Here is an 18,789-nt window from a genome sequence, read left to right as displayed (position 1 = left end):
GTGTGGCCCCAGAGCCAAGACAACCTTCCCGCCAATCCCAAAGACCCCTACTGACGTAACTGCCACCTTCCCCATTCTACGAGCACACTTTACACATGTGCACTTTAATACAGTGACATAACGTGACATGTGCAATGCACTTTAATACATTGACATAACGAGGAAACAAAATTTGTCTCGCTTCGTAAAACGCGTGCGCATTATGACGCATGCACGTAAAACGTGCATGCGTCATAATGCGCATGTGCGATAGCCTAAGCTAGCGAGCGTAAACGATATAACATACCTTTCATTCGATATCTTATCAACGTTATAAGGCGAGATAAGCTTATCAAGATAAGCTTTCTTAAATATGTCGGGAGGCTTATTGTAGCAGATATCATATTGTCAAGTACCAATTATCTTGCCAAACTATGGAGTAGGCAAAGAAAAGTTTGACTTGCCTGTGGTTATATTAACTAAACAAACTTTATCCACCAATGAAAATAAGTTTTTTGTGGTATTGACTGTGTATGACGTCAGTAAGTTCATACTTTTAATGCCAGAAGTTTTTGTCCTACTGTGAAACTGTGGTGCCATTTGATGGTGTGGGCTCGCGCCCAATAGTGCTGCCAGTGTCACTAGAGGAGTGCGACGCTAGAGGTGTCTTAATGGTTTCAGTCACGTGTGCTTGGGGGGGAACCTGGCAGTTGTTGAGCCGTTGGCTATGCTCATGGAACTGTGACAAACATATACATTTGACTAATGATACGTTGGCCACCTTCACTAGCCATAATTTTCTTTTTCAATGAAATTGTGCGTTTTGTGGATCTGATTATTCAATTATTTTGTTTAACATTTACAGTGTTTCCGACACAAGGTATTAGAGATGTGTGTACGAGCCTAGCATGAAAGCCCAATTGCCTGGCGAGATGACGCGCAGAGGGACAGTTCCCTCAAAAGTGTGTCATCCACAATATATTAATATTAAAGCCAAAACTGCTGATCACATGTTGGAGCCTCGTGCTCTCTCACGTCAGAGCGCACAGTGTGAACTATGTTAATTTAGCTGAAATATTGACTAAAAAAAACTTTTTGTAGAATGTCTGCGTAGATATTCTTAATTGTCTGTAAGAGTGAGCAGGTTTCAACAAAATGAAATAAATCTATGCTATCAGTTAGTTTTCATGTCATTTATTGCTATCGTATGTGGATCATTAGAGAAATATTGTCCGAATATTGCAATATTGAACATGTAATTGGTAAGGTATTGTTTAAATTTACAAGCGGATAACACTCAAATAGCGGATAACAAAACTATCCAACAGATTATTACGCGATTACATCTTAAATTAAGGTAACTTGACAACATTGGGTCACTGAGATATTAAGTTCATAGAAAGAACCACATACTTCAGGAAGAACGCAGGGAAGGCTAAACAGAACATCAAATGTGTAATGAAAGCTGTGAACAGCATGAAGGCGCCAGAAATTACATATATAAAAGATAAGAAGAGAGTTATGCATGACACAAGGAGTGGCGTACGTGTGTATGGATGCCCAGTGCTCTTGCCAGACCCATTGTAATGCCGGTTGACACTTCTCCACTTTACTGTGCCTTGACCTTGTCGCTCATTGTCCTGTCACTCACCAAGCTAGAACCTCGTACCTAGACCGGTGTAGCGGTTCTATTGTTATGTAAAGTATGGTGACAATAAACACAAACACTAAGATAATATATATATTTTTTCGAATATACAGAAGTAAGCAGGTGATACTTTGGTGTGAGTTGAACGCACTGAGCGTCGGTACAGTATCTCGCAAGTGTCTGTTGTAGACCACACTTGAAAGTAGACTAGTTATTATTCGCCACTCTGCTGCTCAATAATCGTCCTTAATCGGGCAACACCTCACCGTTCTCCAAAGGTTGACAGGAATAGTATGTGGAAGTTGGGAAAGGTTTGAGTTCCATAATTAGTACCAAGAAGAGCTTTGCTTCTCACGTTAGGCTAATTAATTTGGAGCGAGTATATTATTGGGGTAATCTACTCGCTACACCAGGCACGTGCTTGAGGGCCGGGGCGCCTACCAACTAAGGAAACTAGGAAAACCGTCGTCAACTAGGAAAGGCCAGCATCTTGATGCTTGTATGATAAATTTGTTGAGGCGTTACGCATGTGTAGTGGGCGGCGCTGCAGCTGGATCTTCTAGCAGCAGCTACAAGCCTGCACAGCTGCAGAATGTGAGGGCCTGGTGGCGCTGTGGCAGTGGGTGAAGGGGGATGTGCCGTCCTTAATCAATAACAACGTTTGTGCGTGTCTCCACCCCCACTACTCGCAGTACAGCTCGTGGTCTACTGCCGGTGGCTGCACATGGGGTCACAGGGTGTTGACCAATTGCTGGGAAATGTTACCATGTAGCGTTTATAGTGCATTTCCGGTCCGTAATGGTAACATTTTTGTACGCGCAGTTGGTAGGTCTACATGATAGTGAAGTGTAGTGATGCTGTATCTCTTGTGAAATACATCTGGTGATGGAGTACAGCATGATGCTTGTAGTCGACGTTGATTTGTTAAAAGTACATATACAGATGACTTTGGTTGAAAATATCCATATCTAAATCTCTCAAATGTCACGCGGACTAAACTGTGTATAGGCCGTTAAAGCATTGTAGTGCTTCAGGAATATTTCAATATATAGAGCCGTCGGTGGGTTTCGAGGAGTGAATGGACATGCTTGATTGTAGAAGGAAATGTTATTGGTTTGTAGTGGGGAGGATACGTTGTGGTGGTGTTGTGGTAGCGTCAGTGGTGCTGCGGTGGTAGCCTCAGTGGCGCAGTGGACTTTATTTTGTCTGACCAACGGTGAGCCCGTAACTTACCTGGCACAGGAGCGGGGCAAGTAGCACAGGCTATGGTGAGCCCGTAGTAGAGCTTGAACGTCTGTGAAGTGCACAATATATATAGCTAACGTGACTGTATACGAAACATCTTGATATATGCACAATGCGCTCGTAACTTCAAGCAAATCGAAGTATAAATTCATAAGAAACTGAAAACAGGCATACAGTAAACTTTTATCTTAAACAGTGGTAAATATCATAGCCCAACTTGACATCGGTATATTCTAACAAAAAATGAAGCACGCATAATAATACAAAATCGAATACATCACAATCACATTGTCAGGCTTCGAACTTGGGGTATATAAGGTAGAGAGTGTTAACCCATAATGGAAGGATATATCATTGTGTGGGAGGTAGCAGGGTGGCAGTCTAGTGAGAGACGTGGGCGTGATACCGCGCCTCTCCGGAACACTTAAATCATACCACTTAGCAAGAGTTTTTCTTCTATTTCATCGTTGTCTCACGCATCTTAACTGTCTACTCGTATTCCCGTATTATAGGGAAAGATGGTTGTATGTCTTGATGATGACCTTAAGAGACGAGGCTGGGGTTATTGAGAGTCTGGGTGTTAGAAGCAACCAAGGTGCGCCTTGGCACTGGTTAATTTGGCTGCAGCCCCACTGCCTGCTATGCCAGTGGGGGACTAACTTCCTCAACAGTTGGGTCTTGGAGTGTTCACTGCACTATGCTAGCAGCGGGATACGGCTGGCCGACTTAATCAGCATAAAACAGTGTTTTAGTGATCCAGTGGATACATTTATCTGAGAGTGAAGTGCGCCTTATGTAGGAGTTTTCCTTTAATGGTGAAGTTAGGTCAGAAACAAGTCAACTTGAGTCTTATCGGCTTAGCGTTTTCTCCTCATAATTTACCTTAAAACAGTTTGGTTATTAGTTGCTCGAACATTTGATCCAGAATATCGCTCTCGGGTTATGATATAATTCAATAATTACCTTAAGCTTGTACATAAATTGAAGAAACTTTACATTCAAATTTAAGAATTTAAATATAAAAATTATTATTAAACTTTTAAAGAGCGTGCCACACAGTAGCCTCGGGAGCCTCGTGTACACAAGGGCAGAACAGTGGCTTTAATTGTTGCGCTGAAACATGTATTAATAATATAGTTAGAAAAGTACCTGATAGTAGTAGTAATCATCTAAAGTTGTATGTTGTATATTTAAGCAGTATTGTCTACTAGACCAGACTCTTGCGATCGCTAATATGGCAATGTTTATTAATAATTAGACGTAGTACCGTGTCTGCAAAATATTTTTATCTTTTTTTTTCGGGGCGAGGATGTGTGGATGTTCAGTCATGAGGTTTTGTGTAACGATTCTACTAAGAAAATGGTTAAGGTGTCCGCTTTAGCTGTGTGACATCCTTTAAGCCTCTCACTATGTAGGTGCAATTTGAAAAATGCATCGACTATGACTAAGGGCTTTTCAGTTTCAAATCTTGTAGTATGGTCTTTGTTATAGTGACATAAAAGTCGAAGTGAATTATGGCCGAAATATTGTGAATGTGGCTAACATTTTAGTGACAATAGTTTTAAATTGATGTTTTCCCTGGGATACATTAGTTTATATGGGGAAAGTGATTTGTGTACTTGAAGATTGAGAAATTCTCAGAATTGTGACATGGCGAGTGTAAATTATACTTAACTGATGTTGAAAAATCTCTGAAATTTACCAGCAAGTCTTGAAAATAAGCTAAAGTAATCTGTGGTAATTATCAATAATGGGTGATGCTATAAAGACGATGGAGTGTGTTAAAGATGTGGATAGTAGAGAGAGCATGGGAGGCACACGTGTGGGAGCAGGCATGGAACATGGCTCGCTAATATGTGGTGGGAGTCGTAGCCTCTCCCAGCTGGAGGATCCCGACTCCCTGCCACAACGCTCCCCTTCTCCTGTCACGTCTCCAGCTTCTCCTTTTGGACACCAAGTGGATGGTCCCAAGGTACATCCACTTGGGAAAATGCAGTCAAGTAGAGCGAGTCAAACACGGCAAGAAAGTGTGTCTGAAGTAAGGCCCACCACGATAGATATAAAAGGAAATGGGAAAGACTCGCATGTAGTTACTGAAGAGATGCTTGTTATCTCTCCATGTCAGCCTAGATTTGCCAACTTTCTTCAGTCCACCGATAGAAGAAGTAAGTCAGTGGGATTTTTATGTATAATATTGTATTCCATTATTGTTTCCAAAGAACAAAAGTAGAAGGCGCGACCCTATCCGCTCTTGAATAGTCTATTAATTCCTTACCTCTTCGAAAATTCCCAGCCTTGTCAACTTTTCCTCCTAAGTAAAAAAAAAAAAAAAAAAAAAAAAAAAAAAACTTTAAATTGTCATCTTGCAAATATCTAAGGAGGCTAAAACTCGAAATGCTTCATAGTTTTATTATAGATCATATTAAAATCTAAGTTTTTTGTTATTACGAAAAAGGTGATTTTTTCAGAAGCTTTTGCCAATTCTTGGAACTCTTTGCAATCACTGCTCTAGACCCTCAGTCGAGGATCCCGGGTTTTGATCCCCAAACTAGGCAGAAATGGTTGGGCATATTTTGTTCACCTTGTTCTGCTGTTCACCTGGCAGTTGGCAGTAGGACTAGTAAATCATTTTTATTTACTAGTCCTACCCTCCCAAGGATGCAACCCCATAACCAGTTGTCTAACTCCCGGGTACCTATTTGTAAAACGTTTGTATATATGATTTATATTGTATTTTCTTAAATAAAGATAAAAAAAAAGATAAACAGAGGCATTAGGTAATAGAAACGTGTCCAACAATTTCTGCCCCGCCTGGGCTTTACTGCTGTCAGTAAAGAACACACCCAACTGTGTTACAGATCCCCTCAAGCTAGTGTTCATATGTTAAAACATCGCAGACAATTGATGTACCGTTTGCGCCAAATATCAGCCGCATTTGACACCCTGAACTATGAGTCATTCCGGTTAATAAAGCGGTTAAATGTCTTGCTAAATTGCTTTCCCATTTAGTCAAACGCTCGAACTAATCAAAGTTAAGAGATTAGTAATGACCCATATTTCCCTTAGAAGTGTAACCTGCTTTTCAGTTTACCCAGAGATTTGATCTGATTGTGGCTGTCGGAGGCGGCTAGTTTATGACCTACCTTACCTTGGTTACCTTGAGGTGCTTCCGGGGCTAAGCGTCCCCGCGGCCCGGTCCTCGACCATGCCTCCACATATACCAGACCTCCACATATACCAGGCCAGGAGGCGACCAGGCCTCCTATATACAACACCCTGTTTCCAAACCAGTATTTAAGTCAGTCTTAAGGGACAAATATTGGGCTCGGGAACTGGGCCACTAAAATTAGTTAGGTAAGCAAGTTAGTGTTGATTAGTTAGTTAACTAGTCAAAAGTTGAGTTGTGAAATTGCGTAGTATCATATGCGTCAGATTTGTTCTTCAACAGCGCCCAGAGAAATATCTCGTAGTGTTAGTATTTATTGTGAATTACGAAGATGTACTTGTGTAGTGGAAGAGTGAAATTAATAGAAACTTTACACAGAAAAATGAATTTATTTGGCATTCACCCGATTTGTTAGTAAACAGTACCGTACAGTACCGTAGCAGCATGAACAGATTCTCTAACGCCGTTTAGAGAAGTTTGAACATTTTAAAATGTTGAGTATTGAAGTTTTCGTGCTTCTTTGAGTTTATCCCACGTGAAGCGTTTAGTTGTTTGGTCATAATCTGTTTACAGAAGTGAGAGAAGCTTCGCAACAGAAGTGGGCGTCTTCCCATTCCGTAGTCAAGGTTAAGGTGATGTCCGGCCAGTGAGGGAGTGAGGGAGAGAAGTTGCTTGGGAGGGAACGGTGGGGTCGAGATGGGGGAGGAGCAACAGTTGTCAGCAGTGAGCGGTTAGACCAGCAAAATACTTCCTCATTTCACCATTCACATCGATTCTACCAGCCAGTATCGTCTGGCTGAAAACTACTGAAGGTTGAATGTTTATAAGGCATTCAAGATCCCCCAAGTTCCTGCCACCCACTGGTTGTACCAGTGGTGTGAGGGGCCCGTCTCCCACTAGATTGGTAAGCTAGCCAGCAGTGGGGTGAGGCACGCTCGGAGCCTCAGTGTATTTCTCGTGGCAGGCCAGGGAGCAGTGTCGTCTCCTGTACATTATTATTCCTGCTTATCGCTAGTCTGTCTGACGCTCTCCTCGGGCTTCCTAGGGCGCAACCTCACGGTAAATCTCTAGATATTTCCCCGTGTGTGACTGTGTTTCTAAAGCGCGTCTTTGTGAATGTGGGTCATGTTGTCTGGCAGATCCGCCCACTCCCCTCCCATCACTTTGTGCAACGCCTCTGGTAACATTTTGATCTATTTGATGATTTCTTGTGTTTAGCACCGAAATGTTATGTTAAATACAGCTTGTACTCCGGTGTTGATGGCACGTTGACTGTCAACGTGTTTTAAGTTAACGTTCATAGTAATTATCCAGACACCTGGAGTGGCGGATGTCTTACTCGTTGTACACAAGACGGTTCGCCAATATATTTTAAAACCTACCTAACCTAACCTTACCTTACTCACCCTGAGGTAATATATTCTAGCCTGACAATATATGCGGTTCTGACAATCTGAAAATGAACTTTGTCGAACCGTGTTGTGATGCTGTGCCCATACCCAGGTGTGGAGGGCATCACCACACTCAACACGTCTGTCGCTCCTTAGCCCTTAACTATGGAGTATTTTTCCTTCACTTGAGTCTGTGGGTAAAAAGTGTGTCCTGGGTTTTAAACTAAATAAAGCTTGAATTTAGATATGGCAATTAGGTTTAAGGCCAATTATATATAATTGATCTTAATATGAGAGTAACCCCCGTAGCACTAACGAATTTGAATATATGGCAAAGGAAACTAAAAATCATTAACAACTCTTCCATTATCCTGTAAATTAAATTTTATGTAATAGGTGGAGTGAGGGTGGGGGGTGAGGGGGGGGGGGGGTGCGAGGGGGTGAATCTTCATGGAGAAAGTTGGAGAGGAGAGAGATAAGGTGTAGAGAGAGACCAGGAACCTGGGGAGCAACCTTGTGCCGTTCCTCTCCCCCCCCCCCTAGTGTATAATAATGGAAAGTCATAATGTTGCAGTGATTAAAGTTTCTTGCTAGCTGTCACTGCAAATATAAGGTGTGCAGGTTGGTTAACATTTATATGTAAAAATACCTGCTGAGGCCAGATTAAGACCTTTCATGCTCCCTGTAAACCCCTTTGGCGTCCCTGGTAACCCCTTTTTTGCGCCTCCTGTAACCCCCATCTTGAGTCCCCCCCCCCCTCTCTGTAACCCCGTTATTGCGCCCCCCCCTTTGTAACCTCCCCTTTTTGCGCTACCGCTCACAGGATGAGTACGGGATCTACCTGCCGTTTGGTGGTTGCAGGGACCAATGTTCCGACGGTGAGGTGTGTGACCAAGAACAAAATCAACTAGCCGACCCTGGCGGTAACACTCAACACCAGCGTATTTACCAGGTTGAATTATGGTGACTATGTAGGCGTTACTGGATACGGGGGGAGGGAGGGGGCGGATATATATTCCATTGTACTAAATTTGAACGCTTGGGAATAAACAGATATGGTGCATCTTTTTGTTGCTTGCATTATAATGCAATCACATTTATCATGTTATACTTCTCGCATTAAATAACATGTTGGTAATTATTCACTATTGTTCATTAACGTTCATTCCCGAGACAGACTTAATTCCAAAAAGAGAATTCTTAAATATGTACTTAATTTGTACTCGACTGATAGTGCTTACTGGGGTTTAATTTCGGGACTTTAGTTCCTCATATGAACTGGTGTAAAAGTTATTGATGAGCCTATTGGGCTGTTATCATATCTGCACTTCAAACTGTATATGGAGAATACCTCCTATTAGGCTTGTATCCAGGTACCCAAAGTCGTACTACTGACCCTCTCCAGGTGGCAACCCCACAACCCTTGTCTAACTCCCAGCTACTTATTTACTGCTAGATGAACAGAGGCACAAGACGAAAGGAAACTTATCCAACCATTTCCCGCTTTGACTGGAACCTGGGATCCCCGATTGTAAGTTGAAAACGAAGTCTATCTGCAGCAAGAGGCCCTAATTAATGGGAATGTCACCGAAAGCCTCCTTTTCCGGATTACAGAAGCATATAATCGGTTCAGAAACTGAACCCTCTAGTTCATTTAGGTAAGCAAATATAAATTTTTGACGCTAGTTACACAATTATTAATGTTATATATACATGTACACATACTCATACATACATGTATATACATTTAACACGTGATGAATAATGTGAAAATATTTAATCACGAGGGAAAATTGTGTTTTTATTTTGTCTTGCATCCACAGATGCTTCCATTATTCTATTCATGTTGGTCGTTACTACGTTTGTTACCACCACCACCACCGTGTTGAAATTGAAATAAGTTTATTGAGGTAAAATACACACAAAGGGATGAGGTAGCTCAAGCTATTCTCACCCCGTTCAGTACAACGTGTTAATACATACATAGACACACATCACAAGCAATAAACGTATTACCGAACATTCTGAGAGATAAACATATACATTTCCTCCACCGTGTTTACCAGCACCATTCACAGCCACCCGCATGTCGTCGTCTAGTCATTGAGAAGATGAATCTACTGTATAACGATGATCTTAAGTTTAGAATACAGCCAAGTCTCTCGTGTCAAATATTTTTGTTACTTGTTTTATACTAGAGAAACTTGTATGGCCTTAAGGACCCGCCTACTGCTGCTCATTATGTGAATATATGAATAAGTTGGCTGCTGTAACAAAAAGCTTTTGTGGAATAGGCCTTAGTTTGTTTAAATATTCTTGTTATAAATGTGCAAAAAAATTCATTTTCAACTAGCTGAGGAACTGGGTGTGAGGGAAGCTCAATCCACTAGGTATTTTTTTTATCCCTGGGTAATGTTGTTTTATGATTGCTTATGTCTCTAAAGTAAAGAAAATGGCAGTTCTCTCTCTCAAACTCTGCTTAGATTTTTACCTTAGATCAGAGACAGCTTAGGGACATCTTGAAGGCTGGCGACTCCTTATCTGAAGCTGTGACAGTAAGTCTGCAGCCTTCAAGGCCCTTCAAAACGTCCTTCCTTGTCTTAGGCAAAGGTCAAAGCAAAGCTTGAGAGGGATAAAGCTATTTTCTAGACTTCCAACACGTACATAATAGGAAAATAACACCACCCAGAAACATATTTTTCATTGTGTAATTATACGAACTAAAGCTGGCTAGTTTTATTAGGCCTGATCCTAAGGGGGCCTGCGTGTTAATGTGATAGACTGAGAATAGAATTTGTATATTTAAAAACCGTGCAACGTGTTTACCTAGCTGAATTGTGGGGTTCAGTTCCGGAGTTCATGCATTTCTATAACCTTTTCCATTACTGCCCACGGGATGGGTATGAGGTCCACCACTGCCTACGGGATGGGTATGGGGTCCACCACTGCCCACGGGATGGGTATAGGGTCCACCACTGCCCACGGGATGGGTATGGTGTATAGCATAATTTAACTAAAACTAAAATAGAGATCTTGACTGACTAATGTTGAGCTAAGAAGTAACTAGAGCTGACAAGAGCAAATCAAAGTGTTAACCCAGGCACTCTCGAGTACACCGTAAACCTTGACATTAGTCTTAACAAAACAAAAACAGCACGACTCTTTAATATAAACATGCAGTAGTTGCTATTTTATGTTTTGCTTAACTACAAATTTCATGTTAAAGATGTGACATTGTGTAATGTTCAGTAGAGTTCCTTTAGACACATCGGTGGTAGTTATTGTGGGTGTAATGTAGGGAATGTATCTTGCTTTAAATGTTAATAACATTGAAGCGTTTGTGAGAGGTGGCAAGAGTGTGAGCAGGCCCAGGATTCACAGGAGCTTCTGATCATGGGACCGGAGATAGTCCCAGCCCACGCTGTTATCTGCGATAAGGATATCACAACATTTGTCACTCATAGTATCAAATGAAAGCACTAAGAAATGGCAATGAGAACACTATTACTGTTAACAGAGGGGTCAATAGCAGACAGTGTGCGACTCCCCTAGATACAAGTGTGACCCTTCTAGATACAAGAAAGTGTGACCTCCCCCCCCCCCTGATACATTGTCTACACCATTGGCGCTTGTGTGGAAGCCAATGAGAAGTTGATTATACCAAGACGTACGAAGAACTGATTGATTGATGAAGATTAAGCCACCCAAAAGGTGGTACGGGCATGAATAGCCCGTAAGTGGTGGCCCTTTCGAGCCATTACCAGTATCAAGAGCTGATACTGGAGATCTGTGGAGGTGCGACTGCACCCTGCGGAGAGGTCGTGACCTCTGGAAGAACTGTTTTCCTCTAGCTGTCTTATATTAGATATATATAATAGTATATGCCAAGACTGGCGTAGCCTGTACCTAATGACAAGATGTAAATTAAGTAGGTTTAAAATATTAATTATTGCCTTTCCCATTAAAACTGACGAGTCAAGCAGCAGTTAGTTTGTGTATTTTTTCAAAGTATAATTTTAATTTCGTTTATTGTAACCAAATTTGAATTCCATACGCATGATTAGGCCCTTATCATAACGAGTGAATCTAGAGTCAGGATCATTGTAATGTTTAATAATTTTGGCAGTGGACAAAATTGAGTTAAAAATGCCTAAGATTTGGCCGGTCACACTGTCGGAGCCTCGTTCTGATACGCCATTTATCACTGAACCAGAAATTGTCTTAACTTTGTGAAGACGACAAAGACCTCAAGTGACTATGATTGCTAGGATACATGTTTAGACTGGCGTTTGGCTTCTTCCACCTACAGTTCAACAAAATTAGTAGGATAATTTTTTTCCACCTAATGATTTTTAACAAGAATTACAAATTTACAGTAACGTAGCTGGAACAGATACGTTAACCCACGAACCTGTACACCATTTAACTAAATAATCGAGAGGCGGGACCAAAGAGCCGAAGCTCAACCCCGCAAACAAAATTAGGCGAGTCTCCACGAAACGGAAACCTTATCACAACTTAAGGGTCCAGGATCCAGATTCACAAAGCAGTTACGAACCTGTACATCTTTCCTCATTCTTTGACGGCTTTGTTTACATTTATTAAACAGTTTACAAGCCTGAAAACTTGCATATCAACTGTTGTTATTGTTATAAACAGCCTCATGGTGCTTCGGAGCTCATTAACTGTTTAATAATTGTAAACAAAGCCGCCAAAGATTGAGAGAAGATGTACAGGTTCATAAGTACTTGCGTAACTGCTCCGCGAATCTGACCCCTGGACGGCCCGGAACGTCATGCCCCGCCTCCTAGTCTTGTACCTATTACGCTATAATTTAACTATTCTGATGTTTGAATGCTTTCTGGAAACTAACCTTTAAAGTTGTAGATGGAGGTGGCTTCCATAACTTTTGTATTACTCCTGTTGACCACATGTACAGGGTACGAGTATTTCCTTGAATCTCTTACTCATTTGTGTTTCTGGCTTCCACTTGCCCTCGGGTGATGAGTTAATCTCATGGTTTAAAAAACTGCACCTACCTACCGTCAAGAAGATGGTTTAAAATGTTGATAAAAGGTGTCATACAGAATAACACGTACTGGAACCCCTCGATACAGCTAGTTAATCACGTAACAGCGGGGTAGAACAAATCCACAAGGGCCGTTACGAGGATTCGAACCTGCGTCCGAGAGCATCCCAGACGCTGCCTTAATCGACTTAGCTACGACATGGTAAAAAGAGTTGAAAGTTCAGTAGAACTTCAGTTTCAACTCTCTTTACCGTGTAGCTCAGTCGATTAAGGCAGCGTCTGGGATGCTCTCGGACGCAGGTTCGAATCCTCGTCACGGCCCTTGTGGATTTGTTCATTTGATACATCACGCAATTGTGATTTCTGTGTGTAAGGGGGTAGAATTAGCCTAAGCTACTCTATTCCTTTGAGATGTATTTCTTTCTTGTCTCAATAAACATACTTGAATCATGTAATACTTATCATACTGACGACATCATAGTTTGACCCCACATGTGCGTCCACATGTGGTCACGTAACGCCACGTGCAGCAGCAGCAGCAGGTGGTAAAGTTTCGTGGTGCGTGCTCCCTCCTGTCTTGTGTTCCCAACTGTTGGTGTAGATTACCATTGTCAAGTGGCGGCTGTGAGGCAGTGTTGACGCGGCTCCTCTACAAGGTAGCAGGGTAGGAATACCCTAAGCTACTCTATCCTTCTGAGATGTATCTTAATGTCTGGGGTAAGCTTACTTGAAGTTGAATTACAGCACTGGTACAGTTTAGTGCCCGTTACTTGCGATGTCTTCTATAATGGCATGTCATCACCTTTCGCGGCACATGTGGGGTCAAACTTTAGAAGTCATTATCCTTTATTATTTATTATCTATTCATTGAGACACTTCAATTGGTCATACAGACGGGATTGTGTTTTTTTAATTGGCTTGGACTAATAGTCAGCTGCTCTATTAGGTTTATATTTTTAACATAGGTACCTGGTCATTTATAAAGCTAACCTACACTGAAGGGATACATGGACGAAATTACCACAAGTCATACGGATGGAGTATACCATCAATTGAATCAACAGCCCCGACGTGGGGTTGAAGTACTCCCAAAGCCCACGCCAGGGCCTTCGTTGTCGCGTCCCTTCCTCTCCAAGATATTACCTTTAATTAAGCGTGTTGGGTAGAGCACCTTTAAGGTCCCACAATAATGTCGGGCATACAACTTGTGTGATTGAAGCACTATAAAGCATGAGTCCGTGTATGGATAGCGTCCAGTTCCCGCCCTCACACACACCTAGAAGCTTGCTTTCGTAAGAAAAGAAAATCCAGAAGAGAATCTAAGAACAGTAGTGATACCTCCAGACTTGCTGGAAGGAACAGTGGAATGTTGCCTCCAGCATAACATCTGTTATGAGTGATAACATGTTATTAACATGTTATCGCTCATAACATTTGTTCTGCATGTATTTGACTTCTGAATTAAGTTAAGTATAAGGAAGAAACTACTAGAATTAAATTGTGAAAATTTATCAGTAAAAGTCAATTAGCTCGCTAATCATCATTGTTTTGGTACTTTAATAAGCCGTATTCTCGCCTAATACGTCAACCCGTCCTCTTAATAGCACGTCGCATATTGACGTATACTTTACCTAAGGGCAAAAATAGTTTTTTCAGTTCTGTTGGCAATTATTTGTATTACGTGGGTGAAATATTTCTGGAGCTGTGATTCGAACAGAGGACGTTAGCGAAGCACTGCTCGATAAATGTTCGAACGTCAACAGTTAAATATGTGTAAACCGTTTTTCATTCATACACAGGGAGGTTTGGCGGCTGAATTAATGAGCATTTGGCGCTTGTTGATGAGGACAGTTTGCAATAATGTCCCGTTTCTACGCTAACGAGCTTTGAGATACCATGAACCCGGTTTTTTACCCCCAACTGCCCTCTCCCTCCCCATGAGGCGCCGCCCATGTCACCCCCACCCGTGCCAAGGTGGCGTGGGAGGCTGGACGGCATCCAGGTGCCAAATTAACCATGAAACTAACACCACACGTATACAAACCTCCCCCACACACGCCACACACACTAACGTTAATGATACGTGATGGGCATGGCCGCTGTGAATGGGGAGGGGCGCTCTCAATGGGCATTGATAGCATATTTGTTTATGGTAATTGACATCGTGTATATTGCCAGGTGTGGAATAATTCTCGCGGGCTCTGGGTCGACGACGGGTTGAGACACCTCAGTCAGAGCTGGTGCATGGCGGTTGAGAATATGGGCGCGCTTACGGAACCATTGCATCTTCTCTCATTTTTTTTAATAACGCGGTGGCAAATTGAGAGAACAGTGATGAATGTAGTTTCTCATGATATTTGAAGCTGTCGTTGGCTATCGGGGCCCTGCAACCCGTCCTCAGTCTCTTCATTCCATCCAGAGCTCGACCCCAAAGATACATTAATAATTGTTAACATTCTGTTCATTCCAAATGGGAATTTTCTCAAACATAAATTATTATATTTGCATATTGTGCATATTTAGTAGGCATTGGTTAGGTTAGGTGTTGCAGATTATTTGTATGTGTAGTACGTTGGTGAAGCATTTACAGTGATTGATTGATAAAGATTAAGGCACCCAAAAGGTGGCACGGGCATGAATAGCCCGTAACATTTACAGCGTTGTGGTTCGAACAAGTCTTCAGCGAAGAACAAGTCTTCAGCGAAGTACTTGTTAAGGAGGTCCCCGTGAGTCTACTTCAGGGACTTTTTCTACTTAAAGGCAATTGATCGTTAATCCAGCCGCCGAACCACCTCTCTAAGAATAGGTAGGACGGTAAACATCATAAACCACTTGACGCTAAAACTCGTAACTGATGAACAAATCCACAAGGGCCCTGACCAGGATTCGAACCTTCGTCCGAGAGTGTCGGACGTAGTGTCAGTGTCGTAACTGATATATGTACTGTGATGATGATATATGTATATATTCTCGAACAGTGCTTCATTCACGTTCTCTGTTCGAACCCCACTTCTGTAAATGCTTCACCCACGTACTACAAATACCAATTGCCAACAGAACCTAACGCCTTAACTTAACCTAGGCCAAACTATTCATTCTTGTGTATAATAAATGTATTTGAGAAAATACTAATTTTGAATCCAACGCGTGCTATAATTTAGGAATGCGGGCGCCGCTTGCAAGAGTCTAACCTGGAGAGAGATTTGGCGCCAATATCCCATCTACTGATGAATCCTCGGTTGTGTTCGGTCAGAAAGTCTTTAGTCTTCGATTTTTACTCTTGCTTTATTGATTAGTTTAATTAGATTGAAGACTCCATGAGCCATCCTGCGGGCGTTGCAAGAAAGAGGTGATCATATAATCTGCTGGAGTTAAGCCGAAAATCTAACACAAAACGATGAGATAAATATTGTTTTTCAGCGTCAAGGACTCCATTGTTGTTGCAGCTAAGATATATTTATCAATATCTCCTTAGTCAGCGCCAGCCAACATCTCGCATCAATAAAAATGTAAACTGGTTGACGTAAGACGAGTTGTTTGGTAGGAAATACTTGCATGACGTTCCTGGCTGGAACCCAACACCGCTGGTATATATAATTTATTGTCGGGGGACAGGAAGCCAGGGGGTATTCATACACGTTAGGCTTGTATCAAGGTGTCTGCTCAAGGTAGGTAGGTAAACACTTAGACAAGGACTCCTTAAACACAATTTACAGCCTGTCAGATCGTACTAGAATATGCATCATACAGAATCGACATTTATTTATTTATTTATATATACAGACAAGAGTTCTTACGTTCTTGTACAGCCTCAAGCACCCATAGCGTTTCGGGCAGGTCCTAAAGCCAAAATTTTCCCCGGAATACTACCCGCCAAATCATTTAACAACCAGGTAGCCATTCACTACTGGGTGAAAAGAGGTTAATCCTACAGGTAAGGATTGGCGCCAAGTCAATCCTCCCCGGCCAGTATACGAACCCGGGCCAAAGCGCTTGCGAAGTGCCGGGCGAGTGTTTTACCACTGCGCCACGGGGACCTTGTGAAACTCTCAAGGCAAAATAAAAAAGTAATGAGCAGAAGAAAGTGAGCTTCAAGGTAATGAACATAGATGGCATTACAAATAAAACAAGTGAACTCTGAGAATTAGAGCATGACAAAAGTTACGAACACAAAGATATTTAATTGAAGTTTAAGAAGGCGGACTGATTTCCCCTTCCAAGTGTTAAGCTTTAAGCCTACACTTTATAAAGCCTATTATCATATCAAAATTCGTAACTAAGAGATGAGAAAGGGAAGGAAATTGTGAAAATGCACTAAGCAAGTTTGACTGTAGCACTTGGAAGGGGTAAGGTGACAGGATATTAGGACTGAATGAAGGAACGATGCTTAACATCTTGGACCCTTGGAGATCGAACGCAGACCTGCAAGAAGTGGGGCCGCCACCATGCCGACCAGTTACTGGAGAACTAGAGTTGCGGATCAGAACGCATGTGACTACAGTCTTAATACGAAGGAATAAACAAGAAGCAAAGTGGGCAATCTTTTACACTAGAGAAAATAGTGGAGGAGGACAAGAGGGAAAGGGGGGGACTGCTGAAAACATTGCAGTCACTGACAGTAGTGGTGTCAGTGAATGGAGCCGGTCGGCCGAGCGGACAGCACGCTGGACTTGTGATCCTGTGGTCCTGGGTTCGATCCCAGGCGCCGGCGAGAAACAGTGGGCAGAGTTTCTTTCCCTGTTACCTAGCAGTAAAATAGGTACCTGGGTGTTAGTCAGCTGTCACGGGCTGCTTCCTGGGGGTGGAGGCCTGGTCGAGGACCGGGCCGCGGGGGCACTAAAAAGCCCCGAAATCATCTCAAGATAACCTCAAGTGTTGTAGAAGCTACCTCTATCCACTGCTTGAAGAGCAAGTACGACAGAGAACTCTTAGTTTGTTTTTAAAAATCGCCAGATACTAATGGACAAGCGGGGGGCCAAGAGCTAATTCTCCCGTCCCGTAGACATTGGGATGCACTGCTAGGTATGTGCGAGGAGGAGGACAAGACTGTATAGTATGGATGGTTCTCAAGTATCGGAACTCTTGTAGCAAGAATACCTAACAACATTGAGAGTTGGCTTAGAGAACGGATAGACTGCAGTCTCAAATAGTCTCAAATAGTTTGATAGAGCCCAATAGGCTGGGGATCCTGAACACCAGTTAAGTGGGATCAAAGAGCCGAAGCTAATACCACCCCCTCCTCGGCAAGCACAATTAGAAGAGTACTAACTAACCACCTACATTCCCAACCCTCCCTCGTACCCGCGCACACGTTTAACGACCCCCCGCCCAACCCCCCATCACCTCCAGTTCGAACTGTGGTAAAAATAGCGAGGACGTCACCCGCCTCTGAGGCAGCTGGTGCATAGTTACTGGTGGTGGGGGAGAGGGGGGCTCCAGGGGTGGTGCTGGAGTTCTGGGGGGCTCCAGGGGTGGTGCTGGAGTTCTGGGGGGCTCCAGGGGTGGTGCTGGAGTTCTGGGGGGCTCCAGGGGTGGTGCTGGAGTTCTGGGGGGCTCCAGGGGTGGTGCTGGAGTTCTGGGGGGCTCCAGGGGTGGTGCTGGAGTTCTGGAGGGCTCCAGGGAAGGTGCTGGAGTTCTGGGGGGCTCCAGGGAAGGTGCTGGAGTTCTGGGGGGCTCCAGGGAAGGTGCTGGAGTTCTGGAGGGCTCCAGGGAAGGTGCTGGAGTTCTGGGGGGCCATCAGAGGAGGGGAACAGGTGGGCGAACTCTTGCTCTCTTCTTCCTTGCAATTCAAAAGTACACCATTTTCAGCTCGTCTTTGTCAGTTTTGTTTCTTAAGTTAACGTTCTACGGTTGAATTCGCCTGGAGATACAAGTTAGTCTTGCTTTCTTAATAATTCATTAGTTACGAGTTTATATTTATATTCTTCACATGTTGTATAATAGAGGGAGATTGGTGTGCGAGAGGGAGTTGGGGAGAAGGAATGGGGGTTGACGTAGGAGGATAATTGGTATGCCAGGAGTAGGACGATTGGTACACAAGAATAAAGGCAACCACTGAAGACTTATAGTAGTGTCTATGGTCTATAGACACCAGGTAGGATGTCTTGTTGAACACAGGATGGTCTAACCAATGGATGTTATATCCATTGGTTAGACCATTCTTTTAAGACTGCCAAAGCCACTGGTCCCGGGAACAATAATATTACTCTGGACGATAACGACCTTCAGTACTGACCCGTGTGGAGACCTGTCCCTCAACCTGTCCCTCAACCTGTCCCTCAACCTGTCCCTCAACCTGTCCCTCACCCTGTCCCTCAACCTGTCCCTCACC

At 42.9% G+C, this 18,789-nt stretch overlaps 1 protein-coding gene across 4 annotated transcripts in view; it reads left to right on the top strand.

Moving 5' to 3' along the window:
* The window catches only part of LOC123759628 (1-phosphatidylinositol 4,5-bisphosphate phosphodiesterase delta-4), a 107,552-nt gene that overhangs the window by 24,090 nt on the left and 64,673 nt on the right, over positions 1-18,789 (top strand). The window contains exon 1 of one of the 4 annotated variants that reach the window (XM_045744771.2): positions 4,425-5,037. The exons of 1 other annotated variant lie outside the window; for it this stretch is intronic. In XM_045744771.2, coding sequence (XP_045600727.1) covers positions 4,623-5,037 — 415 coding nt within the window. In that variant the 5' untranslated portion in view covers positions 4,425-4,622. Of the gene's footprint in view, positions 1-4,424; positions 5,038-18,789 lie in introns of those variants that run through there. 2 more of the 4 variants (XM_045744772.2, XM_045744773.2) reach the window with 2 other exon arrangements.

This window comes from Procambarus clarkii, chromosome 8, assembly GCF_040958095.1.
Source record: "Procambarus clarkii isolate CNS0578487 chromosome 8, FALCON_Pclarkii_2.0, whole genome shotgun sequence".
Lineage (NCBI taxonomy): Eukaryota > Metazoa > Arthropoda > Malacostraca > Decapoda > Cambaridae > Procambarus > Procambarus clarkii.
The sequence above is the reverse complement of the archived record's forward strand: the minus strand, read 5'-3'. Positions and strand labels throughout refer to the sequence as shown.